Source organism: Oncorhynchus mykiss, chromosome 6 (genome assembly GCF_013265735.2).
Source record: "Oncorhynchus mykiss isolate Arlee chromosome 6, USDA_OmykA_1.1, whole genome shotgun sequence".
In the NCBI taxonomy this organism is placed as follows: domain Eukaryota; kingdom Metazoa; phylum Chordata; class Actinopteri; order Salmoniformes; family Salmonidae; genus Oncorhynchus; species Oncorhynchus mykiss.
The window spans coordinates 51,819,321-51,846,579 of NC_048570.1; the positions used below are offsets into that span (position 1 = coordinate 51,819,321).

At 41.1% G+C, this 27,259-nt stretch overlaps 1 protein-coding gene across 1 annotated transcript in view; it reads right to left on the reverse strand.

Annotated features, from left to right (window-relative positions):
- Window positions 1-24,021, reverse strand: part of tent2 (terminal nucleotidyltransferase 2) — a 42,996-nt gene extending 18,975 nt beyond the window's left edge. Inside the window, exons 1-12 of the mRNA XM_021606785.2 lie at window positions 23,835-24,021; window positions 23,422-23,618; window positions 18,219-18,332; window positions 17,806-18,052; window positions 17,505-17,619; window positions 17,326-17,417; window positions 16,271-16,334; window positions 14,037-14,103; window positions 13,611-13,687; window positions 9,822-9,950; window positions 9,648-9,691; window positions 5,698-5,834 (exon numbers count right to left, since the gene is read on the reverse strand). Coding sequence (XP_021462460.2) covers window positions 5,698-5,834; window positions 9,648-9,691; window positions 9,822-9,950; window positions 13,611-13,687; window positions 14,037-14,103; window positions 16,271-16,334; window positions 17,326-17,417; window positions 17,505-17,619; window positions 17,806-18,052; window positions 18,219-18,332; window positions 23,422-23,564 — 1,229 coding nt within the window. The 5' untranslated portion in view covers window positions 23,565-23,618; window positions 23,835-24,021. The remainder of the gene's footprint in view (window positions 1-5,697; window positions 5,835-9,647; window positions 9,692-9,821; window positions 9,951-13,610; window positions 13,688-14,036; window positions 14,104-16,270; window positions 16,335-17,325; window positions 17,418-17,504; window positions 17,620-17,805; window positions 18,053-18,218; window positions 18,333-23,421; window positions 23,619-23,834) is intronic.
- Window positions 24,022-27,259: the final 3,238 nt, after the last annotated feature.

A 27,259-nucleotide genomic window follows, 5' to 3' on the forward strand; every position in this document is an offset into this window, starting at 1 on the left:
AATATATCCACATCATTTTCTTGCCTCATGATGCCATCTATTTTGTGAAGTGCACCAGTCCCTCCTGCAGCAAAGCACCACCACAACATGACGCTGCCACCCCCGTGCTTCACGGTTGGGATGGTGATCTTCAGCTTGCAAGCGTCACCCTTTTTCCTCCAAACACAACGATGGTCATTATGACCAAACAGTCTTATTTTTGTTTCATCAGACCAGAGGACATTTCTCCAAAAAGTACAATCTTTGTCCCCATGTGCAGTTGCAAACATTAGTCTGGCTTATTTTAAATGGCAGTTTTGGAGCAGTGGTTTCTTCCTTGCTCAGCGGCCTTTCAGGTTATGTCGATATAGGACTTGTTTTACTGTGGATATAGATACTTTTGTACCTGTTTCCTCCAGCATCTTCACAAGGTCCTTTGTTGTTGTTCTGGGATTGATTTGCACTTTTTGCACCAAGTACGTTCATCTCTAGGAAACACAATGAGTCTCCTTCCTGAGGGGTATGACGGCTGCGTGGTCCCATGGTGTTTATACTTGCGTACTATTGTTTGTTCAGACGAACGTGGTACCTTCAGGCATTTGGAAATTGCTCCCAAGGATGAAACAGACTTGTGGAGGTCTACAATGTTTTTTCTGAGGTATTTTGATGTTCCCATGATGTCAAGCAAAGAGGCACTGAGTTTGAAGGTAGGTCTTGAAATACATCCACAGGTACACCTCCAATTGACTCAAATGATGTCAATTAGCCTATCAGAAGCTTCTAAAGCCATGACATCATTTTCTGGAATTTCCCAAGCTGTTTAAAAAGGCACAGTCAAATTACCCACTGGAATTGTGATAAAGTGAATTCTAAGTTAAATAATCTGTCTGTAAACAATTGTTGGAAAAATTACTTCTGTCATACACAAACACAAAGTATATGTTCTAACCGACTTGCCAAAACTATAGTTTGTTAACAAGACATTTGAGGAGTGGTTGAAAAACAAATTTTAATGACTCCAACCACGGTGTATGTAAACTTCTGACTTCAACTGTATATACAAAAGTGCGTGGACACCCCTTCAACTTAGTGGATTTGGCTATTTTAGTCACACCTGACAGGTGTTTAAAACCGAGCACACAGCCATGCAATCTCCATAGACAAACATTGTCAGTAGGATGGCCTTACTGAAGAGCTCAGTTAGTTTATGACGGTGCCACGCTGAAAGTAACAGAATAGGACCACCGAGTGCCGGAGCGTGAAAAAATTGTCTGTCCCCGGTTGCAACACTCACTACCGAGTTCCAAACAGCCTCTTGAAGTGCCTGACCTCACTAATGCACTTGTGGCTGAAGTGAAACAAGTCCACGCAGAAATGTTCCGACATCTAGCAGAAAGCCTTCCCAGAGGACTGGAGGCTGTTATTGCATAAAAATGGGGCACCAACTCCATATTAATGCCCATGATTTTGGAATGAGATGTTCGACGAGCAGGTGTCCACACACTTTAGTCATGTAGTGTATGTTTATTCTGTTCTCCTGTCCACCGGATCTGACAACACCTGTAAATGGCTTTGATTGTTGTCTGCTTACAATGTTCTGTGTTTTGGATTGTTTTTATTATCAATTAATACATTTTCTTAAGTGCAATGGATGTGAGAAAAGCGCTTAACAAATTAATTGAATTATCATTACTATCATTAACTAGCTGTCAGTAATTATTCTAAAATTCTAAGTAACTTAATAGCCAATAGCTGCCAATAACTTACTGTACTTTCACAGAACTTTAATGATTACAAGATAGCTTAACATTAGTTTACAACTACTAAGCATTATTTGTGGTGAGCACACCAGGGACATCCTCAGCCACGCTCAAGGTCCTAAACGATATCATAACCGCCATCGATAAAAGACAATACTGTGCAGCCGTCTTCATTGACCTGGCCAAGGCTTTCGACTCTGTCAATCACCACATCCTCATCGGCAGACTCGATAGCCTTGGTTTCTCAAATGATTGCCTCGCCTGGTTCACCAACTACTTCTCTGATAGAGTTCAGTGTGTCAAATCGGAGGGCCTGTTGTCTGGGCCTCTGGCAGTCTCTTAGGGGCGCCACAGGGTTCAATTCTTGGACCGACTCTCTTCTCTGTATACATCAATGATGTCGCTCTTGCTGCTGGTGAGTCTCTGGTCCACCTCTATGCAGACGACATCATTCTGTATACTTCTGGCCCTTCTTTGGACACTGTGTTAACAACCCTCCAGGCGAGCTTCAATGCCATACAACTCTCCTTCCGCGGCCGCCAATTGCTCTTAAATACAAGTAAAACTAAATGCATGCTCCTCAACCGATCGCTGCCCGCACCTGCCCGCCTGGCCAACATCACTACTCTGGACGGTTCTGACTAAGAATATGTGGACAACTACAAATACCTAGGTGTCTGGTTAGACTGTAAACTCTCCTTCCAGACTCACATCAAACATCTCCAATCCAATGAAATCTAAAATTGGCTTCCTATTTCGCAACAAAGCATCCTTCACTCATGCTGCCAAACATACCCGTGTAAAACTGTAAAACTACCGATCCTCGACTTCGGCGATGTCATTTACAAAATAGCCTCCAATACCCTACTCAATAAATTGGATGGAGTCTATCACAGTGCCATCCGTTTTGTCACCAAAGCCCCATATACTACCCACCACTGCGACCTGTACGCTCTCGTTGGCTGGCCCTCGCTTCGTACTCGTCGCCAAACTCACTGGCTCCAGGTCATCTACAAGACCCTGCTAGTCCCCCCTTATCTCAGATCGCTGGTCACCATAGCAGCACCCACCTGTAGCACGCGCTCCAGCAGGTATATCTCTCTGGTCACCCCCAAAACCAATTCTTCCTTTGGCCGCCTCTCCTTACAGTTCTCTGCTGCCAATGACTGGAACGAAGTACAAACATTTCTGAAACTGGAAACAATTATCTCCCTCACTAGCTTTAAGCACCAGTTGTCAGAGCAGCTCACAGATCACTGCACCTGTACATAGCCCATCTATAATTTAGCCCAAACAACTACCTCTCCCCTTACTGTATTTATTTACTTTGCTCCTTTGCACCCCATTATTCCTATCTCTACCTTGCACATTCTTCCACTGCAAATCTACCATTCCAGTGTGTTACTTGCTATATTGTATTTACTTCGCCACCTTGGCCTTTTTTGTGTTCTTTTTTTTTGCCTTTACCTACCTCCCTTATCTCACCTCATTTGCTCACATTGTATATATACTTATTTTCTACTGTATTACTGACTGTATGTTTGTTTTCCTCCATGTGTAACTCTGTGTTGTTGTATGTGTCAAACTGCTTTGCTTTATCTTGGCCAGGTCGTAATTGTAAATGACAACTTGTTCTCAACTTGCCTACCTGGTTAAATAAAGGTGAAATAAAAATAAATAAAAAATCCTCAACATCTTGGTTGACAACCACTTGACCTTGCTGCCACACCATCAGGTCAGTGGACGTGACAGATCTGCCACAGTAGGTTACTGTGCATTTTACCATAACTACTTGCAGCAAGCGGACAGTAAATTATTGACCAATGCAAATTACCTTCCTGGTGACCAACTGCCATTAAGTTACTAAAACTGCAACTTGTCACAAGTTCTTACACAGATTGAACTGGTACAACACTTCCAATAACGGTTGGCACAAATAAACATTTTAGACCATGCCCCCAAATATGCTAATGAGTCCCCACCAGAATACTGCCCCACCTACATTTCAAAGTGCTGTAATGATTGTACCAATTAGGTTCCTCTACAGGGGGATTCCTTGTGAGAGGGTTCAACAAAGGTAACAGTTCTAAATATGTTTTGATTGATTGTAATGGTTTATTTGTTGAAATTGCAATTTTATAATTGTACCGTGCAGTTTTTTTATTCTTGGTGTTTTCTTTGGAATGTTAATTTTCTTGATTGTGAAGATGTTTGTACTCAGGGCACCATTGTGAATGAGACCCTAGTCTCCCATTAATAAATACAAGTAAAATAAATAAATAAATAAATAGCATTCAATACACTGCTCTATGTTGTAGAAATTGGGCCAAAACAAAAGGTGGTAAAGCCAAAGATATTGATATTAACTTAAGATATGTCATCTGCATTATTTACAGTGGGTGCAAATGAACACAGTGGGCAGAACAAACAAGGAGGTGGGCAGTCAAATCTGAGCTAGGGAGATCCTATTGGTGTATTTTAGCATGCATTTGCACATTTCTGTTAGGGAACACCGACTCTGAAGTGCACGTGTGCAAGTCGCCCTTGCACTTCTAAACAACACCATTTTTTGAAACTTTGGCAAAGGGTCAAGTCTACAAAACTTGATGTACTCTGTTCATAAGTAACATATTATAGTTTTGGAAACAAACTGTATTGAGATTGAATGTTTCTTTAATGAGAAAATGTGCAGAATATCGGTCAAATTACATCCCTCTCCATCTCCCACTGCCCGCCACTGGATTTCCGCTCATCACCATATTAGGTGGTGAGAGGAAGTTCCAACCGTAAATGTGTTTACCCTTTCATCATTCTATCCCACATCAGGTAACTGATGCAAACAGTAGAATCAGATTGAAACAACAGATAAAAATACACCGTATGGAACAGCGGGGACTGTGAAGAGACACACACAAAAGATAGACACGCATACACACACAAGCGCTAGCACATGCACTCCACACACACGTACATTATAATATTATTGTATTGTGGTATTATACATTTTGTATTGTAGATATGTAGTGGCGTAATAATGTTATATGATGTACTGTTTTATATTTAGTTTTACATGTAATGCAAGTGCCTTAATGTGTTTGGACCCCAGGAAGAGTAGCTGTTTTGGCAGCAGCTAATTCTATGGTAAAGCTAGCTAGCTGCATTTTCCTTTGAAGCTAACTGGTTAGTCAGCTCCTACCTAGCATAAAACTAACGTAGCAAACATTTAAACATTAATTTCTGTCAAAATATTGCAACCAAACATTGTCATATAGATTCAATTGTAATCATACCATTTCAATATCAAAATGGCGGTGTGATAAAAATATTCTCAGTAATGATGAAGTAGCCTATCATGCTGAGCAATTAGCCAAAATGTAGTTTCACCCCCATTTTGAAACAAGTAAATCACCAACGTTGGTTAAATTAATTGAATATCCATTTAGTTCGTTTTTTTCTTCGGTTTTACACAAACTGTGGGACGTTGTAGGAAGTTGTAGTTTACAACAGGCAAATATTCAACAACGTTTAGGACAGAAAACATGGTAATTAACTACAAGGACCACAATCCATTGCGCCTACAGATGCCTGAACTTGCCAGGGCACAGACCACATGCGAGGAAGTGTATTAGCATATAGCTAGCATCTGCTATGGAAATTCGTTAGTACTTATTAGCATCTGCTAGCATTTTTTTTTTACAGCCGGTTATTGGGGGGGGGGGGGTTTGCATAAAAAAAAGTGACCCCTTGTTCTGCAACGTAAGTAATACCTTATACCCCAGTATGGCACAAGGACAGTAAAAAAAGGTATGAAAATCTGGATACCACCCAACCCTACCAGCAACTTTACTTACCTGGCGACATTGCTGTAGTACTTTTACAGAGTAAATGTTGAGTTTTTGAGGATTACTTGAAGGGTCTTACCTGAAGACAGTACTAGAGGAATATTTAGCAGTATTACCTAAAGACGGAGGTGTAGTACTTGAGAAAGCCCAGCAGCAGCTCTCCCAGTGAGGCCTGGTTAGAGGAGGAGTAGGGGGGGATGTCTCTCGGACCCTCAGGCACACGGTGGATATCCATGGATGGACTAAAACACTCCTGAAACAGCAGGGGTGTATTCATTAGTCACACGGTTGCAAAACATTCTGCAGCTAAAACAGGTTCTGCAACATCAAGCAAAAGATGTTGAGTTCCGTTGAGTTCGTAAACAACGTTTTGTGCGTCACATTGCAGAACGTTCGGTATTAAACGGTTTCCTTGCAAAATGTTTTACAACGCTGTGTCTTATTTTTAATGAATATGCCCCAGGGATTTAACATGACCGCATCAAACAGGGACAGACCATCATCCTACAGGTACAGATGACATTGTTTGTGTTTCCATGCTCAGACGTTGCATCAAACAATTATTGCGTGCCACGTCATCGACCAGATTGCCATAACCTATGATGCGGATACATAAATGATCTATCCAGGCATTGTAAGATCTGGCATGTATCAGCAAAGTTTGAGCAAGGGAATACAACACTAATTACACTGGGACATATGGCATTATCACAGAGGAACAGATGACACTATCACACAGGAACAGATGACGCTATCACACAAGAACAGATGACATCATCACACATCATATGTTGTAAATTACACCATCATATCAGGGCTTTTGAGAAATTTACCGGACCATATGCATCAGGTGCGTAACCTGATTAGGGCGTCCATCCACGGTGCTCAGTATGACAGAAATCACATGCAACTCGAGGATGCAACGACATGCTTCCTTCTTACTGGATACCGATGCGCACTTTGAAGATGTTAGAAAAACTGCCACATTTACTTTTCCTCAGCTAACAAGACGAGTAACCGACAGAAAAGTCACTAGCATATCTAATATCCCCATAGTAGAAAAGTTGACCTATTCTATTGGTCAGCTTGTTGTTCTGTGCAAGAAAGAAATAGCCTATTCCTAACAGACTCTGGCTACATTATTTGTATTTTTTTAAAGCATTGAGGCTGATGTAATAGATCAGAACATTTAGCTTAATATGTTGATAAACTATTATTTATTCACATTATAAGCGCAGCAATGCGCACAAGGCAGTAGGCTATGCGTGAATGTTCGTTCCATAATGCAATTTGCAAGAAAACACTATTGTCGAAAGTGCACCGAAAATACAAGCGGTTTAGTGACAGAGATGAAAATGTCCGCTAGAAATTTTGAAAGAGGGGAGATCTGGAGATGCAACTAGCAGGGGTTGCTAATATGACCAGTATTGTGCCTTTGGCTACTGGAAACTGAAAGAAAGTTCACTTGAAAATCAATAGAACATGAGAGAAATATGCTACCGGTTTCAATGGTTTATGGAAGTCTTTATAAAATACACTGAACAAAAATACAAATGCAACATTCCACAATTTCAAAGATTTTACTGAGTTACAGGTCATATAAGGAAATCAGTTCATTTGAATTAATTAATTAGGCCCTAATCTGTGGATTACACATGACTGGGAATACAGATATGCATCTGTTGGTTACAGATACCTTTAAAACAAAGGAAGGGGCGAGGATCAGAATACCAGTCAGTATCCGTTATGAACACCATTTGTCTCACCACATTTGTCTCACCACATGTCCTTCGCATAAAGTTGATCAGGATTGTGGTCTGTGGAATGTTGTCCCACTCCTCTTCAATGGCTGTGCGAAAATGCTGAATATTGGTGGGAACTGTACGACGATGTTGTACACGTCGATCCAGAGCATCCCGAACATGCTCAATGGGTGACATGTCTGGCGAGTATGCAGCTCATGGAAGAACAGACATTTTCAACTTCCAGGAATTGTGTACAGATCATTTCGACATGGGCCGTGCATTATCATGCTGAAACATGAGGTTATGGCGGTGGATGAATGGCACGACAATGGGCCTCAGAATCTCGTCAAGGTGTCTCTGCATTCAAATTGCCATGGATAAAATGCAATTGTGTTTGTTGCCTGTAGCTTATGACTGCCCATACCATAACCCCACCATGGGGCACTCTGTTCACAATATTGACATCAGCAAACCGGTCGCCCACACGACGCCATGGTAACCAGGATTAATCCGTAAAGAGCACACTTCTCTAGCGTGCCAGTGGCCATCGAAGGTGAGCATTTGCCCACTGAAGTCAGATGAGCTTCCCTGACACGGTTTCTGACAGTTTGTAGTACAGAAATTCTTCAGTTGTGCAAACGTCGTTTTATCAGCTGTCCGGTTGGCTGGTCTCAGACGATCCCGGAGGTGAAGAAGCCATATGTAGAGGTCATGGGTTGGCGTGGTTACACGTGGTCTGTGTTTATGAGGCCGGTTGGACGTACTGCCAAATTCTCACAAACAACGTTTATGGTAGATTTCTCTGGCAAAAGCTCTGGTGGACATTCCTGCAGTCAGCATGCCAATTGCATGCTCCCTCAAAATTTGAGACATCTGTGAAAAAACTGCCCATTTTAGAGTGGCCTTTTATTGTTCCCAGCACAAGGTGCAAGTATGTAATGATCATGCTATTTAATCAGCTTCTTGAAATGCCACACCTGTCAGGTGGATGGATCATTTTGGCAAAGGAGAAATGCTCACTAACAGGGATGCAAGCAAATTTCTGCACAACATTTTTGAGAAATAAGCTTTTTGTGCGTTTCGAAAATGTCTGGGAACTTTACACCTTGCGTTTTTATTTTTGTTCAGTATAATTGCCTCCACGTTTGTATTGTCATATTTTACTTTGAAGCAAGGTAAGACATGCCTAATTATATGAAGTAAAACGTTCAGGTTTCAAACAACTAAGTTTTCAAAATACATATTGCATCCAGATCATTGCAAAGTAGTGTGTGACATGCCTTTCTTACTGTTGCATATAGGCAATGAATGATTATAAAAGCACGTTTCACTCCAGCAGCAACAAATTAGTTGTTTGAAAAGCTGTAGCAGCAGCTCGCGCGCTGTCTGACAGATTTTCCGCTCATAGGCTCTGTACCTGTACGCATGTGATAAACTTAACGATTAATGAAAAAACACACAGGCCAATTTAATTCCACAAAATTATGCTAATTAACCTATAAAATGGGTAAGCATAACCGGTCAAATGTATTTACATCGACTGGTATTTCCATCATGGAATATGCTAAAAAGCATCATTTTTGCAATGGGATTATTTTTCTTTCCCCAGATAATTGGCCGGCGACAGTTTTATTTATCAGCTTTTCATGTATTTTTTGGAGCACAAAACCGGCTATTGCCGGTTTACGGAAACCCTGCATCATATAGGGACAAAGACTCCTACACACAGTGGAAAGGAGGTGTCTGGGTGCTGGGACAAACCAATATTCATTAGAACATTGGAGTCACAGGTTGAGTAAATGTACCCAAATTCCTATTATACGTCAATAATTTATAATAAAAAAAGTATAAAATGTTTTATTGTCACATACACTGGATAGGTGCAGTGAAATGTGTTGCTTGACATGGTCAGTCATAGTACGGCGCCCTTGGAGAAAATTATGGTTAAGTGCCTTGCTCAAGGATGTTTTACCTTGACAGCTCAGGCATTCGAACCAGCAATCTTTCGGCTACTGGCCCAACCCTCTAACCCCTAGGTTAGTTAGTAGTGAATGCCATCTTATTTTTTCAAAGCCATTTTAGCTCTTGCCGTTAAGCCGACATTGCCCCCCCCCCCCAGTGTAAGAAACCTGCTAGCAAATGTTTGCGCTTTGAAACTAAATTAATACTACACTCTGAACCAAAAAAACATCTAGTGTAGTTAGACAAATCATGGAAAGTAATGACATTTCGTTTTATTGGAATTGGTAGCCTAAAACGACTTAATAAACCTGTAATGTAGCCTGTTTTTGTCGTTTAAGAGTAAATGTAAATTTCCTTACTGGATATTCATTCTGCAGAGAGGGAATGACTGGTTCAGGCAAAGCTGAAAGACAGAGACAGACACACTGGGTTAAAAAGTGTAGTGGTTAACCTCAAAAAAGGAATGCCAGAGGTATATTGTAGTTAGTGCAGGTTCATGATTACTGTGTGTGTGTGCGTGTGTTTACACTCACTCTGTAAGTAGTGTAGTACCATCAGTACTAGAGTGTAGCTGCTGAGTGTTCCTTTACTGGCGTCGTTTATCCTGTGATGTCTGGCCCACCTCTTTACCACCAAGATGATGGGACGCACACGCCGCTCAGCTATAGACACACGGAGCGAGAGAGAAGAGGCTAGTACAGAATTGTAACATAGTGGGCACACATCCAGCACACAGTGTGTAACAGGGTTTGAAATACTCTCCTTATTGAAATGTGTGACTTTCACCCAAATTATCTGTTTTGATATTATTAATTTGTTGTGAGTGGAGTAATGTGGTAGTGCAGGTCTGTGGTTACTCTAGAACAGCATGTACAGTGCATTTGGAAAGTATTCAGACCCCTTGACCTTTTCTACATTTTGTTACATTACAGCCTTATTCTATAAGGGTATTGTGGGTAGATTTTCCTCATCAATCTATACACAATACCCCATAATGACAAAGTAAAAGGTTATCATTTTTTTGCACATTTATTAAAAATAAAACACTGAAATGTCACACTTACATAAGTATTCAGACCCTTTACTCAGTAATTTGGCAGCAATTACAGCCTTGAGTCTTCTTGGGTATGACGCTACAAGCTTGGCACACCTGTATTTGGCGAGTTTCTCCCATTCTTCTCTACAGATCCTCTCAAGCTCTGTCAGGTTATTTGGGGAGAGTCGCCGCACAACTATTTTCAGGTTTCTCCAGAGATGTTCCATATTGTTTAAGTCCGGCTCTGGCTGGGCCACTCAAGGACATTCAGAGACTTGTCCAGAAGCCACTCCTGCGCTGTCTTGGCTGTGTGCTTAGGGTCATTGTCCTGTTGGAAGGTGAACGTTCGCCCTAGTCTGAGATTATGTGCGCTCTGGAGCAGATTTTCATCAAGGATCTCTCTGCACTTTGCTCCGTTCATCTTTCCCTTGATCCTGACTAGTCTCCCAGTCCCTCCCGCTGAAAAACATCCCGAAGCATGATGCTGCCAACACCATTCTTCAGCATAGGGATGAATACAGGTTTCCTCCAGCCGCTTGGCATTAAGGTCAAAGTGTTCAATCTTGGTTTCATCAGATCAGGGAGTCTTTAGTTGCCTTTTGGCAAACTCCAAGCGGGCTGTCATGTGCCTTTTACTGAGGAGATGCTTCCGTCTGGCCACTCTACCATAAGGCCTGATTGGTGGAGTGCTGCAGAGATGGTTGTCATTCTGGAAGGTTCTCCCATCTCCACAGAGGAAATCTAGAGCTCTGTCAGACTGACCATCAGGTTCTTGGTCACCTCCCTGACCAAGGCCCTTCTCCCCCGATTGCTCAGTTTGGTCAGGTGGCCAGATCTAGGAAGAGTCTTGGTGGATCCAAACATCTTCCATTTAAGAAGGATGGAGGCCACTGTGTTCTTGGGGAACTTCAATAATGCAGAAATGTTTTGGTATCCTTTCCCAGATCTGTGCCTCGACACAATCCTGTCTCGGAGCTCTACAGACAATTCCTTCGACCCCATGGCTTGGTTTTTGCTCTGACATGCACTGTCAACTGTAGAACCTTATATAAACAGGTATGTGCCTTTCCAAATAATGTCCAATCAATTGAAATTACCACAGGTGGACTCCAATCAAGTTGTAGAAACATCAAGGATGATCAATGGAAACAGGATGCACCTGAGCTCAATTTCGAGTCTCATAGCAAAGGGTCTGAATGGCGGAAAGGGGGATACCTAGTCAGTTGTACAACTGAATGCATTCAACTGAAATGTGTCTTCTGCATTTAACCCAACCCCTCTGAATCAGAGAGGTGCGGGGGGCTGCAATAATTGACATCCACGTCTTCTGCCCCCTTGCTCTGGGGCAGAACGACAGATTTTTACCTTGTCAGCTTGGGGATTCAATCCAGCAAGCTTTCGGTTACTGGCACAGTGCTCTAACCACTAGGCTACCTGCCGACCCTTACAGTATACTTACAGTACCCGTAAAAAGTTTGGACACACCTACTCGTACCAGGGGTTTTCTTTATTTTTACTATTTTCTACATTGGAGAATAATAGTGAAGACATCAAAACTACGAAATAACAAATAAGGAATCATGTAGTAACCAAAAAAGCGTTAAACAAATCAAAATATATTTATTTTATATTTGAGATTCTTCAAAGTAGCCAAAGTCTTGATGACGGCTTTGCAAACTTTTGGCATTCTTTCAACCAGCTTCATGAGGTAGTCAAATGGAATGCATTTCATTAAACAGGTGTGCCTTGTTAAAAGGTCATTTGTTGAATTTCTATCTTTCTTAATGAGTTTGAGCCAATCAGTTGTGTTGTGACAAGGCAGGGGTGGTATTCAGAACATAGCCCTATTTGGTAAAATACCAAGTCCATATGATGGCTCAAATAAGCAAAGAGAAACGACAGTCCATCATTACTTTAAGACATGAATTTCAAGAACTTTGAACATTTCTTCAAGTGCAGTCGTAAAAACCATCAAGCGCTATGATGAAACTGGCTCTCATGAGGACCATCACAGGAAAAGTAGACCCTCCGCTACAGAGGATAAGTTCATTAGAGTTACTAGTCTCAGAAATTGCAGCCCAAATAAACGCTTCACAGAGTTCAAATAACAGACATCTCAACATCAACTGTTCAGAGGAGACTGTGAATCAGGCCTTCATTGTCGAATTGCTGCAAAGAAACCACTACTAAGGACACCAATAAGAAGAGACTTGCCTGGGCCAAGAAACACGAGCAATGGACATTAGACCAGTGGAAATCTGTCCTTTGGTCCGATGAGTCCAAATTTGAGATATTTTGGATCCAACCGCCGTATCTTTGTGAGACACAGAGTAGGTGAACGGATAATCTCCGCATGTGTGGTTCCCACAGTGAAGCATGGAGAAGCAGGTGTGATGGTGCTTTGCTGGTGACACTGTCAGGGATTTATTTAGAATTCAAAGCACACTTAACCAGCATGGCTACCACAGCATTCTAAAACGATACGCCATCTCATCTGGTTTGCCTTAGTGGGACTATCATTTGTTTTTCAACAGGACAATGAACCAAAACACACATCCAGGCTGTGTAAGGGCTATTTGACCAATAAGGAGAGTGATGGAGTGCTGCATCAGATGACTTGGCCTCCACAATCACCAGACCTCAACCCAACTGAGATGGTTTGGGATGAGTTGGACCGCAGAGAGAAGGAAAATCAGCCAACAAGTGCTCAGCATATGTGGGAACTCCTTCAAGACTGTTGGAAAAGCATGAAACTGGTTGAGAGAATGCCAAGATTGTGCAAAGCTGTCATCAAGGCAAAGGGTGGCTACATTGAACAATCTAAAATATAGTTTGATTTGTTTAACACGTTTTTGGTTACTACATGATTCCATATCCGTGTTATTTCATAGTTCTGAATATAGTAAAAATAAAGAAGAACCCTTGAATGAGTAGGTGTCTCCAAACTTTTGACTGGTACTGTATGTAAATAAGGTATCTGTTTTTTGTTTTTAATACATTTGCAATGGGGTATTGTGCGTGGATTGATGAGGGGAAAAAAATTATTTAACCCATTTTAGAATACGACTGCATGTAACGTAACAAAACGTGGAAAAAGGGAATGCACTGTAAAAAAAAAAAAAAAAAGGAGAATAGCCACACTGCTTAGATCCCCAGTTTTAATGTCAACCACATGCACAAACTAATGATTTATAGTTTAACCAGTAGCCAATAGCTGGAAGAGGGGGAAAGGTGAGTGGTGACAGTTAAGCAGTGATGGGTGTGGGTGTTATGTGTGTGACCTAACCGTAGGCGTAACTCCTCAGCAAGAAGGTGTTTCTGATCCCTACAGTGTTGTTTACGTTCAGATCAAACTCGACTCCACTGGAGAAAGAGAGAGGAAGAGATAAATACATTTTTTATTGAGGTTTGATATAGTCCATTGCCCATGCACTGTTCTACTGTGGACCATTAGTAACATGTACATATTTCTGTCTGTAAAGAAATGTTTGATGCACAGCCGTATTGTGTGAAGGAGGACCTATACGCTTATACCCAGTCAGCCCGAGAAATATTGGCTTCACCTCAAGAGTCTGGTTGTTCACAAGGTTTCTACTCTTCCTCTCAAGGAGTCTTTCCTTGCCAGTGTTGTCTCTGCCTGCTAAGCCTAAATGTATTTATGAAAATCAAAAAGACAAATAAAATGTGATTGATTGATACATTTTCCACCCACCTGACTTTGTCTCTGAATTTGAGGATGGGGACCTTGGCTCGGATCAGCTGCGGTCTCTCTATGTACGCTGTGGACCAGAACACACACATATTCCTCAACTCCACAAGACCTTGCACACATATTTTCGTTACTATGACTACCTAAAGTGAGCACCATTGTGTGTGTTTAGTTTACCAACATCTCTATATACAGTGCCTTGCGAAAGTATTCGGCCGCCTTGAACTTTGCGACCTTTTGCCACATTTCAGGCTTCAAACATAAAGATATAAAACTGTATTTTTTTGTGAAGAATCAACTACAAGTGGGACACAATCATGAAGTGGAACGACATTTATTGGATATTTAAAACTTTTTTAACAAATCAAAAACTGAAAAATTGGGCGTGCAAAATTATTCAGCCCCTTTACTTTCAGTGCAGCAAACTCTCTCCAGAAGTTCAGTGAGGATCTCTGAATGATCCAATGTTGACCTAAATGACTAATGATGATAACTACAATCCACCTGTGTGTAATCAAGTCTCCGTATAAATGCACCTGCACTGTGATAGTCTCAGAGGTCCGTTAAAAGCGCAGAGAGCATCATGAAGAACAAGGAACACACCAGGCAGGTCCGAGATACTGTTGTGAAGAAGTTTAAAGCCGGATTTGGATACAAAAAGATTTCCCAAGCTTTAAACATCCCAAGGAGCACTGTGCAAGCGATAATATTGAAATGGAAGGAGTATCAGACCACTGCAAATCTACCAAGACCTGGCCGTCCCTCTAAACTTTCAGCTCATACAAGGAGAAGACTGATCAGAGATGCAGCCAAGAGGCCCATGATCACTCTGGATGAACTGCAGAGATCTACAGCTGAGGTGGGAGACTCTGTCCATAGGACAACAATCAGTCGTATATTGCACAAATCTGGCCTTTATGGAAGAGTGGCAAGAAGAAAGCCATTTCTTAAAGATATCCATAAAAAGTGTTGTTTAAAGTTTGCCACAAGCCACCTGGAAGACACACCAAACATGTGGAAGAAGGTGCTCTGGTCAGATGAAACCAAAATTGAACTTTTTGGCAACAATGCAAAACGTTATGTTCGGCGTAAAAGCAACACAGTTCATCACACTGAACACACCATCCCCACTGTCAAACATGGTGGTGGCAGCATCATGGTTTGGGCCTGCTTTTCTTCAGCAGGGACAGGGAAGATGGTTAAAATTGATGGGAAGATGGATGGAGCCAAATACAGGACCATTCTGGAAGAAAACCTAATGGAGTCTGCAAAAGACCTGAGACTGGGACGGAGATTTGTCTTCCAACAAGACAATGATCCAAAACATAAAGCAAAATCTACAATGGAATGGTTCAAAAATAAACATATCCAGGTGTTAGAATGGCCAAGTCAAAGTCCAGACCTGAATCCAATCGAGAATCTGTGGAAAGAACTGAAAACTGCTGTTCACAAATGCTCTCCATCCAACCTCACTGAGCTCGAGCTGTTTTGCAAGGAGGAATGGGAAAGAATTTCAGTCTCTCGATGTGCAAAACTGATAGAGACATACCCCAAGCAACTTACAGCTGTAATCGCAGCAAAAGGTGGCGCTACAAAGTATTAACTTAAGGGGGCTGAATAATTTTGCACGCCCAATTTTTCAGTTTTTGATTTGTTAAAAAAGTTTGAAATATCCAATAAATGTCGTTCCACTTCATGATTGTGTCCCACTTGTTGTTGATTCTTCACAAAAAAATACAGTTTTATATCTTTATGTTTGAAGCTTGAAATGTGGCAAAAGGTCGCAAGGTACTTTCGCAAGGCACTGTATATCAATCACTCTGGCTTCACCAGGGAACTAGAGCCCTCTAGAGGCCACTGAGGATAAATACAGCTGCTCCTTTATCATTAATACACAAACTCATGGATGGGCCAAGCCCACCGATCTGACAGGTGAAAGCCATATGGTGTAAACAATAAAGCAGAACCTTATACAGTACCAGTCAAAAGTTAACACGTTTTTGGTTACTACATGATTCCATATGTGATAGTTCTGATGTCTTCACTATTATTCTACAACGTAGAACATTGTAAAAAATAAAGAAGAACCCTTGAATGAGTAGTTGTGTCCAAACTTTTGACTGGTACTGTACTAGTATTCATAATGGATCGGAGAAAGGGAGAGGAAACAAGGAAGCTGATGAAGAGTATTGAGAGACAAAGCTGAAATGTGCTTAAAGAGCAGCAGTAGTACTCACAGAGTCTGTAGAAGAGCTGCTGAATGAGACTGAGTACATACACAGCATCATTCCTCTGGTCCACCTGACAGAGACACAGACAGGGTCAATGGGCATTATATTCACAGGAAGATAGACGGGTTAGCTGATAGTCTCAAAAACGATGCGCACGCTTTAATGGGGCAGAGGTCTGTGTGTTGTTGTGATTCTAGATGGTCAGATAGCTAGCAACAATGACAAGAAGCTGCCATGTTGCGAACTGTAGGTGGCTCGTTTCACAATGTCTTGTTTTGAGGTGTTTTGACTGATGTCACGTCTTTGCTAATATGGCTGTGTGTCTGTAGCTAGGTTTCCAACCAATTGGCGACAGATCTTCAAGTAAATATTCAAAAAATCTGCATAAAAACCATATGTGCATTTTACCACGAGGTGTGTTTCCATCAAAAGCTGTGTGTGAGGACATAGTGCACATTAAAAACACTTTTGCGCTTAAGTTCCCATGTACCAGCAAATGTGCCCAATCTGGTTTTGGCGCATGCTTTTTAGAGAAGAGTTCGCTGATAAAGTGGACAGGGTAGGTTATATGACAAGATAGGCTAAGAGCAAGATCATTATATTTGATAAAGCACCGATCATCATGTCACCAGCATTCAAATAATAGCCTACCCTCGATATTTATTGGAAATTTGCATGATCACCATGCACTTAACCACCATGTGAAGTTCATCATAACTTGTTTAATCTGCCTATACACTCATGCTTTTCCACATTGTGGTGATAGGCCTACAACATAACATATTTACTTCCAAGTTTACCTCAAAATTATGGTTATTATATCAACATTTGCACATAAAGGTGTTTCCACCACAATTGTCGCATACTCAATTTCACAACAAAAAGATTATCCACCCTTGTCTAGCATATTTTGTGTTGTTGACATTAGGACATTTTGCCCACAAATTTCCTGTTTCCACCAGGCCTGTTGTGACTTTTTTTATGCTTCAGGTAATTCATCCGCATTAAATGGTTGGATGGAGATCTGGTTTGTGTCTGTTACAAGTAATTGACACACTCACTGGTGCTGCTTGGATGACCAAACAGAGGTCAGCATCACTGTTCCTGCTGCCGAAACCACTCAGAGAAGAACCAGCCAGGTACAACCTCACCACTGAGAGAGAGAGAGAGAGACAGGGGTGGGGGTGTAGAGAATTATGACAGTAGGATGATTTAGTGTGTGTCTGTGTGTGTTACATACATGGGAAGAGTCTCTGGATCTCTCTCTGTAGTTGAGCTCTGCACAGCTCCTTCCTCTCCAGGTCAGTCGACTGCTGCTGGCATGCCTCAAAAAGCTCCACCATCTGACCACTCAGCTGAGAGACATAACAACTCACAGCATTTGTGCTGATACACATACGGGCTTTCCCACTGGGACTTGTTTTCCCATCATCTCTATTTGTTTGTGTACATCCATGTGAACGTGAATATAAACGCCCGGGTTGGATAAAAAGAAAACCGCTACACATAATATGCATTATTATCATGATCCTGAGGCTTACCTTGTCCTTGGCATAAGCCTGCAGTGAGCTACGAGGGTTCTCTCCCCACAGGGGGGGCATCCGTGGGGCAGACGGTTGGGGGCTGAGAGGCTGAGAGTGCTGGATTAGGGTAGACTGTGTTTCCCTGGGGCCAGGGCGGGATACAGAGGGAGAGGAGCCGACAGCAGGAGGACTGCCATAATGGGGGACAGGGGAACTGAAGTGCTGTCTCTTTAAATTATACGGGCTGTGGTCTCCACTGTGCCTCCTAGTATACAAAGGGAGAAGACACAGGAGCACACACACACAGGAGAGGAAGACACACACACACATTAGGAAACTGAAACATTTGAGGTCTAATGTTTGGAAATGGTACCTGTGCTAATGAAATAGGGCAGGTAGAAGAAAACAGAGAAAGAATAAACAAGCCTTACTTCCTCCCGTTGGCCAGTGCAGATGCATGAGGACCAGGTGGGGTGCTGGGACTTGGCTTCCAATCATATAGGGGAATATCTGAAGGACCTGCAGGCAGGGTCCGACCATGGAAACTACACACACAGTGAGAATAGGCTAACACACCAGCATGAAATATCTCAGTAGTCGATAAACAGAGCAAAGAGATCAAGTACATACAAGTAGCTATACAGACTAAAGATAATGCATTTGATTCTGTATTGCTTGCGCACATATGGCACAAATGCAGGATTAATTTTAACACGGTTAGGAAAAGAGAAGTGATTTGTCAGCTGAGGAAACAGGAAAAGTAGTCTGCAGCAGACCCAGGTTTGGAAAGTCTTTGATAATACTTTAGGGTCTTTCAATGTCATTTCAGCATGTCATGACACCCACCATCTCAGATAGTTCCCGAAATCGTTTGTGTAGTAAGAAACAGATAAGATTAGCATTCCTGCAACATTTTGTTGAAATATAATTAGATCTCTGAGAAATGTTTCTAATTGATTTCACACAAATTGTGCATTTTACATTTTATGAATCATAATATTCAATAAATATAGTAGATGAAATCTGATTTGGACCCCAAAATATTCTAACAATGTGTGAAACATGAGGATTCCAAAGAAATTGTCAAAAGCCACACACAGACCACCCACACAAATCCCAACCCAACAAGTTTGACAAGTAGTATGGAGCTGCGGCTCAGTGAATTTGTGATCGTTTTTTTACCCTGTTCAGAAAATTAGTCACTGAAGTTGTTAGGTTTATGTCCCATCTTACATCCTGATATTACCAGATTCTGACAGGTAGATGGGGCTGTTCCTGGTATTCTGTGATTAATTTTAAAATAACCCACCACCACTCAATGGTTCATCCAAAGTATAAAATGACATATTGGTTCCTTTAACCTGTAAACCAGGATTCCCCAACTGGCTGCCCGCAGGATTCTATTTTCCCCCCATTATATTGGTTTGGGCTTCTTGCAGTCAATTTGCAGTCTACATATTATTTGTAATTATGTTCCGGCCCCCTGACCATATGCTCAAAAAAAAAATAAAAAAAAAAATAATAAAATTCTCCCACGGCTGAATCTAGTTGATGATCCCTGCTGTAAGCAGTGTATAGACAAGGTACAACAGCAACCCATGCTTTGGTTTACCTGCAGTGATGCAAACTGGTGAGGGTCCAAAAAGGTGACAAAATTGTATTTTTATCATTTGCATCTTTTCAGAAAATAACAAGTACATAACACATATTTGAACAATCTCAATAGTCAGGAAACATGTTCATGGTAGGCTGGCATTGCTTAACTGATGATGTGGGTCGAAAATTATGTTTTGGTTATTTAGATCTCCAGTCGCCTTTCGTTTCCTGTATATGTTTACTGTTACAGGGAATTGTTCCTAGGCCGTCATTGAAAATAAGAATTTGTTCTTAACTGACTTGCCTAGTTAAATAAAGGTAAAATAAATCAATAACGTCACTAGCCTAAATATATACTGAACAAAAATATAAACGCTACATGCAACAATTTAGGATTTTAATTAGTTACAGTTCATGTGACAAAAATCAGTCAATTGAAATAAATAAATTCAGCCATAATCTATGGATTTGACATTACTGGGAATGCAGATACGCATCTGTTGGTCACAGATACCTTAAAGAAATGGGCCTCAGGATGTCGTCATTGTATTTTTGTGCATTAAAATTCCCAGCGATAAAATGCAATTGTGTTTATTGTTCATAACATATGCCTGCCGATACCATAATCCCACAATGTGGAGCAAACCGCTTGCCAACACGACGCCATATACAGTTGAAGTCAGGAAGTTTACATACACTTAGGTTGGAGTCATTAAAACTAATTTTTCAACCACTCCACAAATTTCTTGTTAACAAACTATAGTTTTGGCAAGTTGGTTAGGACATCTACTTTGTGAATGACACAAATCAATTTTTCCAACAATTGTTTACAGACAGATTTTTTTTCACTTATAATTCACTGTATCACAATTCCAGTGGATCAGAAGTTTACATACACTAAGTTAGCTATGCCTTTAAACAGCTTGGAAATTCCAGAAAATTATGTAATGTCTTCTGATAGGCTAATTGACATCATTTGAGTCAATTGAAGGTGTACCTGCAGATGTATTTCAAGGCCTACCTTCAAACTCAGTGCCTCTTTGATTAACATCATGGGAAAATCAAAATAAATCAGCCAAGACCTCAGAAAAAAATGGTAGACCTCCACAAGTCTGGTTCATCCTTGGGAGCAATTTACAAACGCCTGAAGGTACCACGTTCATCTGTACAAACAATAGTATGCAAGTATAAACACCATGGGACCACGCAGCCGTCAAAAAACTCAGGAAGGAGACGCATTCTGTCTCCTAGAGATGAACGTACTTTGGTGCAAAAAGTGCGAATCAATCCCACCTTGTGAAGATGCTGGAGGAAACCGGTACAAAAGTATCTATATGCACAGTAAAACGAGTCCTATATATCCACATAACCTGAAAGGCTGCTCAGCAAGGAAGAAGCCACTGCTCCAAAACCACCATATAAAAAAGCCAGACTACGGTTTGCAACTGCACATGGGGACAAAGATCGCACTTTTTGGAGAAATGTCCTCTGGTCTGATGAAACAAAAATAGAACTGTTTGGCCATAATGACAATCGTTATGTTTGGAGGAAAACGGGTGAGGATTGCAAGCCGAAGACACCATCCCAACCGTGAAGCACAGGGGTGGCAGCATCATGTTGTGGGGGTGCTTGGCTGCAGGAGGGACTGCTTCACTTCACAAAATACATGGCATCATGAGGAAAGAAAATTATGTGGATATATTGAAGCAACATCTCAAGACATCAGTCAGGAAGTTAAAGCTTGTTCGCAATGGGTCTTCCAAACGGGCAATGACCCGAAGCAAACTTCCAAAGATGTAGTAAAATGGCTTAAGGACAACAAAGTAAAGGTATTGGAGTGGCCATCACAAAGCCCTGAACTCAATCCCATAGAAAATGTGTGGGCAAAACTGAAAAAGTGTGTGAGAGCAAGGAGGCCAACAAACCTGTCTCAGTTACACCAGCTCTGTCAGGAGGAATGGGCCAAAATTCACCCAACTTATTGTGGGAAGCTTGTGGAAGGCTGCCCGAAACGTTTGACCCAAGTTAAACAATTTAAAGGCAATGCTACCAAATACTAATTGTGTGTATGTAAACTTCTGACCCACTGGGAATGTGATGAAAGAAATAAAAGCTGAAATATATCATTCTCTCTACTATTATTCTGACATTTCACATTCTTAAAATAAAGTGGTGATCCTAACTGAGACAGGGAATATTTACTAGGATTAAATGTCAGGAATTGTGAAATACTGAGTTTAAATGTATTTGGCGAAGGTGTATGTAAACTTCCGACTTCAACTGTGTCCACCTCACTTTAGCACTTTTTTTCACTCCAAAAATGGTGTTGAACCATTCAGTACCAGTAGTCTGAAGCCTCTGCTCCTGTGTTGCAGGAAGTGCTCTGTTTAACCATCTAGTTGCACTTTACCAGACTGCACACTTATCGCAACTCAACACTCCTGCTGCACCACCAATCCACAGCTGCACAGAGACAGAACTGCGTTGCCACAAACCAAGAACACTATCAGTAGGTCTATGTTACACAGCATTTTGTAATAGTCCTTATTTTTCAGGTTGTGAAGCCTGGCCGGGTTGACGGGATGGAGTTGTGAAAACCAACCAATTCAAGTGCTGATGGAACAAGGTAAGATTAGAGACATGTCCAGCTGAAAAGCTTTAAGAACAGTGGCATCAGTCTTTAAAATGTAATATAAAATGTTAGGAAGAAAGGCTGGGAGGTAAAAACTCTAGCGATCTGTATCTGTGTTAATTGACGCTTTCAGCCTAGTGCTCTTTATCTAGACAGGTTACAGCAGTAATGAGTGGTAAAACATAAAACATGGTCATACCTAAAAACATCTCGCACATACATAGTGGGAGCTACTGTGCATCTCTCCTACTTTCATGATGTGTGTTCTAGTTAAATCATTTGTCAAGATGCAAAACTGTGCGTCTTTGGAAGATAAAAGTTTGTCGTGAGGAGGTAGGAGGGGGGCATTATTCATGGTCACAACCAAAAAAAAGCCTTGAAATCTTTGTCAGAGCCTAACAGGTCCATCGCCAAGTCCATTGTTCATAGCCGCAAAACAGCGCAACCCGTAGCCAATGGTCTTCACTAATATTCTACAATGTAGAGAATAGTACAAATAAAGGTGTCTCCAAACTTTGAGTGGTACTGTACATACACACACATACATTACACACACGCTGTAACATAACAGAATAGTTTCTGAATGTACTGTGTGCAGGAAAATAAAAGGCAAGTGATGTATCGGAAATTGTGTAATGGCATTATAGCCAACCTAAAATATTGTCATATAATTATAAATACAGTTTATACACGTTTTATACATATGTTCTGTATACATAGCCTCTAAAATATACATCAACAGATCATATGTCTCAGATTTTGTTTCCTTTTAAAGCTGTTAGTGTTATTATATGATACAATATCAGTACTTGTTGCATTTACAACTTATCTAAGTTCTATCATCAACTGATTTGAGCCAGTGTATGGCTGTGGATTGTTTGAATGAAATGTTGGTATATTGGCATTTAATTTGAAAAATGTATGGAATCATTCTCTAAAACGGATTGGCTAGCTAACACACAGAGTGCAGATACATTCTTCACATTCATTGTTTTACAAAACAACTTATCACTGCACTGGCAAACCATGGTCGACCAACTCCCTGACCAACATGGCTGACCTTTGGACCATCATAATGGAGGTTTATATCCTTTCTAGTATACTAAATCCTAATTCAATGGGCACAGTATTGTCCCATGAGGGTGCGGGGCTAGCCCATCATGCACAGCAGTGTTTTTGTTACTCTCTTTGTGCACATGCTTATAGGGGGCTCGAGAACAATGACCTTGTACACAATTTCGAGGACACTTTTAGACTCTTGAGCACTGCTTTCAGAAGTACCGGCTTAAAAGTATACAAAACCTCCGTTCAATTTCTTTAAAAACGTGTTCTCTTTAGTCTATATGGACATACATACATACATAGAAAGACCCATCCAGCAACATTATTCCATGGGATTGCCTTACTTTGTGTTAGCGATGTTTCGTGGAGCCTCAGCTAGTTGCTGGTGATGTTGAAGGAAGGCCTGAGGTAGCGGGTAGAGTCCATTACCGTGCCCGTTTTTGGAGTTGTAGGGCGGGCATCCCGCTGGCGCAGCGCTGGGGTACATGTTGCTGCTCACGGAGGTCCAACATCAACTGTGCCTCGGTGTATCGGTCACAGGCTAGATGAAGAACCAAGAAACAACGCCAAGATCTTAGCCAGCAGTCCTAAATATTTGTATCATTTAGCTAGCAAGCTAGTTATGCTAAATTAGGTAACGTTAGCTAGCTATTAAGCTAACGTTAGCAGTTTCACTTGTTAGTCTGTTTTTGAGTCTCTGCATCAACATCATCTGTTAGGCTGGAGAAAAAAATAATTGCAGTAAAAACATGTTTACTTTGGAGATTCGGAGTTTGCTCGTCAATAGCTCTCGTGCAGAAGGTCCTAGGATGATGAGTGATATATAGAATCAGATGATGGTACAGAGCTAGTTAAACCCTTTGTGTTTACGGATATTCGAACTCTTCCCTTAACAGAGACAAAAAGGAGGCAATACGATGTTTTCTTGGCCTCTGGTGATTTAGGGACCATCGTAAAAGTGCACTACCGGTAATTGCGTGTAAACTACAAAAATGTTTTTAAATTCCTATTCAGAAGGGTTAAACCTATATGAAGATTACACACTGCATGGCACCTCCAGTCACTGAAGGGCCCAGCATTTGTATTATTTACCTCTAGCTACCAAGGGGGCAACATTTGACCCATTTACAAGGAAGCCCCCTATCTAGGTGAAATGGAGATGTAAAACCACATAATGTGAAGTCACTGACCCCCTCATCTATGCTATATTAATGATATTTTCAGGTCATTACTTCCCTGATTTTACAGCCATATTTCTTGTGATAGGTCTGATTTCAATACCTTCCTATCAATATAAGCTACAGATCTAGAAACAAGTGTGGTGGGTTCCTTTACAGCTCTTTCAAAATTATTCCCCTTTGATTTTGTACAAATATTTATCCTATTATTATTATTTGTTCACGTACAGATCAAATTTTCTTTAGCTCTATCCAGATGGTTTTGAAATCTAACACTGAAAAGTATTCTCAATATTGCACATATATATTCCATAGTGCCCTCAAAGCTAAAGAGCCTGGGACTAAGCACATCCCTCTGCAACTGGATCTTGGACTTCCTGACCAGCTGCCCCCAGATGATAACGGAAGGTAACAACACATCCGCCACGCTGATCCTTAACACGGGGCCCCTCGGGTGCATGCTCAGTCCCCTCCTGTACTCCCTGTTCACTCATGACTGCACAGCCAGGCACGATATCCCCGTCTGTCCTAGCAAAACAGTCTTGTAGCCTCGCATATGCTTCATCCAACCACTTCCATACTGAGCGCATCACTGGAACTTCCAGTGGAACAGCTGAGTCAGAGTTGAACTCTATTTGAAGTCAAAATCGAGGTTAGTAACTGTCGATCTGATGTCCAGAAGTCAAATGTGATAATAGTGTGAACTTTCTGTACAAAAAAAAAAAAAAAGAAGATAAACGCGATAAAAGTCACAGAAAAGTTGCGTTGGAACTCGTAAGATATGACCCTTCTCAGTCAACATTGGCGAGAGGTTTGCTTTGTTAATACAACTCATGGATTACAGAATAAAGTTAGGAATGTTCATGCGAGACAGGAGTTAGGATTTTGCGTTTCATTGGCATTGGGACTATATAGGAAAATATATATGTTATATGTTAAGACTTCAGTTGACAGAGATGCCTATGTAGTGAATTGTGCATAGGCCTATCAAATTTGTGACTGTATTTTATAGGGTATACTGTAGGGGTTTCCTGTAGGGTTTATTAACTGCATTCGGGTTGCGTGTGCAGTCTGGCAGTGTCACTTATGTGTGTGCTTTTTATGTCAGTTTCAGTTATGCGTGTGTGGAATTTATGGCGACTATTTGTGAAGTAAATAGGCTAAAGGCTTCCATGCATCAACCAGCTTGGATAATGTCCTATTACATTTTTAGCTAGTCTGATGCTGCGCATGTTGTGTATTTTGTGGAATTGCATTAGTGCAGACATTAGGTATTTTTTTCTTTATTTCCCTGGTTTTGTCATTTTATTTTGCGGGGGAAATGTGAAGAGTGTTCCCTGGACAGTCCAGGGATCCCAGTTACCCAGGTTAATCTCTAATGTATACGGTTAGAAATGTGGTATTACACACCAAATGGTTCTGTAAGTGGTGTATGGCCCAATCCTAAATCATATGGACTTGTGGAGATCTGAGTGGATTTGACTGGTGTAAGCAATATGGCAATAGCTTCAACTTTCCATCTTATAGTATTTGGAATTTTCACCATACTGCTTATACCAATCTCCACAACCTTTGATCTCCACAAGTGCATAGGGCCTAGGTTCAAAGGGTTTATTGGATATTGTTCCTATGATATTGCCCTTTGGAGGATGCTGTCTTTTGGAAGGGGTCTTAAACGGGTGTCTTGACTCTCTGATCATTTAGTAGCTTAACATGGTGGGCCTACTTCTCATAAGAGAATAGTTTCTTACCCTGATGTCCTGGCTAAATTCCAATTTGAACCCTCTACCATAATGTTCATGTAATCATTCCTCTCACAAGTACTTATAGCTCATGAATCCACTCTCTGCTCTATGCAACTAACACTTATGTGTTGGCAGCTAAAAATAGCCATTAAAAAAATATTTATTATATTTAAGCAACTAATAAAAGATTGTTTTGGGCTTCATCAATGATACAGATGGAATGGACAAATACACAGGTCAAAGGGATATGCAAAGAACATTTGCAAAGAAACTATTCAGCTGGCGTGCCAATGAGAGGTGTGGTTGTCAATTCAATTTGTCCACAGGTTAGGAGGAACTGTGGTCAATGGCTTCACCTAGTGTCAAAATACAGAACATAAAACAATAAATCAAAGACAGAGGCAAGGCAAGCATGTTACAACTGCACAAGTGAGCAAATATGTAAAACCACTGCTAGAAGTGGTAGAACAAAGACCTAGGTAGGGAATATATGTTAAAACTGTACAATATTGGAATGTTTTTTCAGTGTTTGTTTCAAAACCATCTGGATACAAAGAAACATAAACTGTTAACTGTACCTGACTTAGTAACCAAGGCAATAAAAGGAAAACATATATTTATAGAGAATCAAAAGGGAATAATTTTGAAAATTTAAGGTGAACCCAACGCACTTGTTTGTAGATCTGTAGCTCATATGGACAGTGAGCTATTGAAAATCTGGAAATATTTATAAAAATTAGTGCAATGGAAAAAGGAAATTCTAATGGGTGTACTATGGATGAGGTAGGACTGTGACTTAACATCAACTGGTTTTACAGGTATATGTAATTTGGATAAGAAACTATTGAAAATTAGATATCTATGTGAACAAAGAACCACAGCTGTAATAGGATAAATATTTGTAGATTATCAAAGGGGAGGAGTACAAAAAAAAGGTGTAGCTTTCATAAGAGAGGTAAAGTTTGCACGTTTGCAGACAACACAACAGTAGTAGGCTTGATTACCAACAACGACGAGACAGCCAATAGGGAGGAGGTGAAGGCACTCGGAGTGTGGTGTTAGGAAAACAACCTCTCACTCAATGTCAACAAAACAAAGGAGATAATTGTGGACTTCAGAAAACTGCAGCGGGACCTGGTACGGCAACTGCACCGCCCACAACCGCAGGGCTCTCCAGAAGGGGGTGCGGTCTGCACAACGCATCACCGGAGACAAATTACCTGCCCTCCAGGACACCTACAACACCCGATGTCACAGGA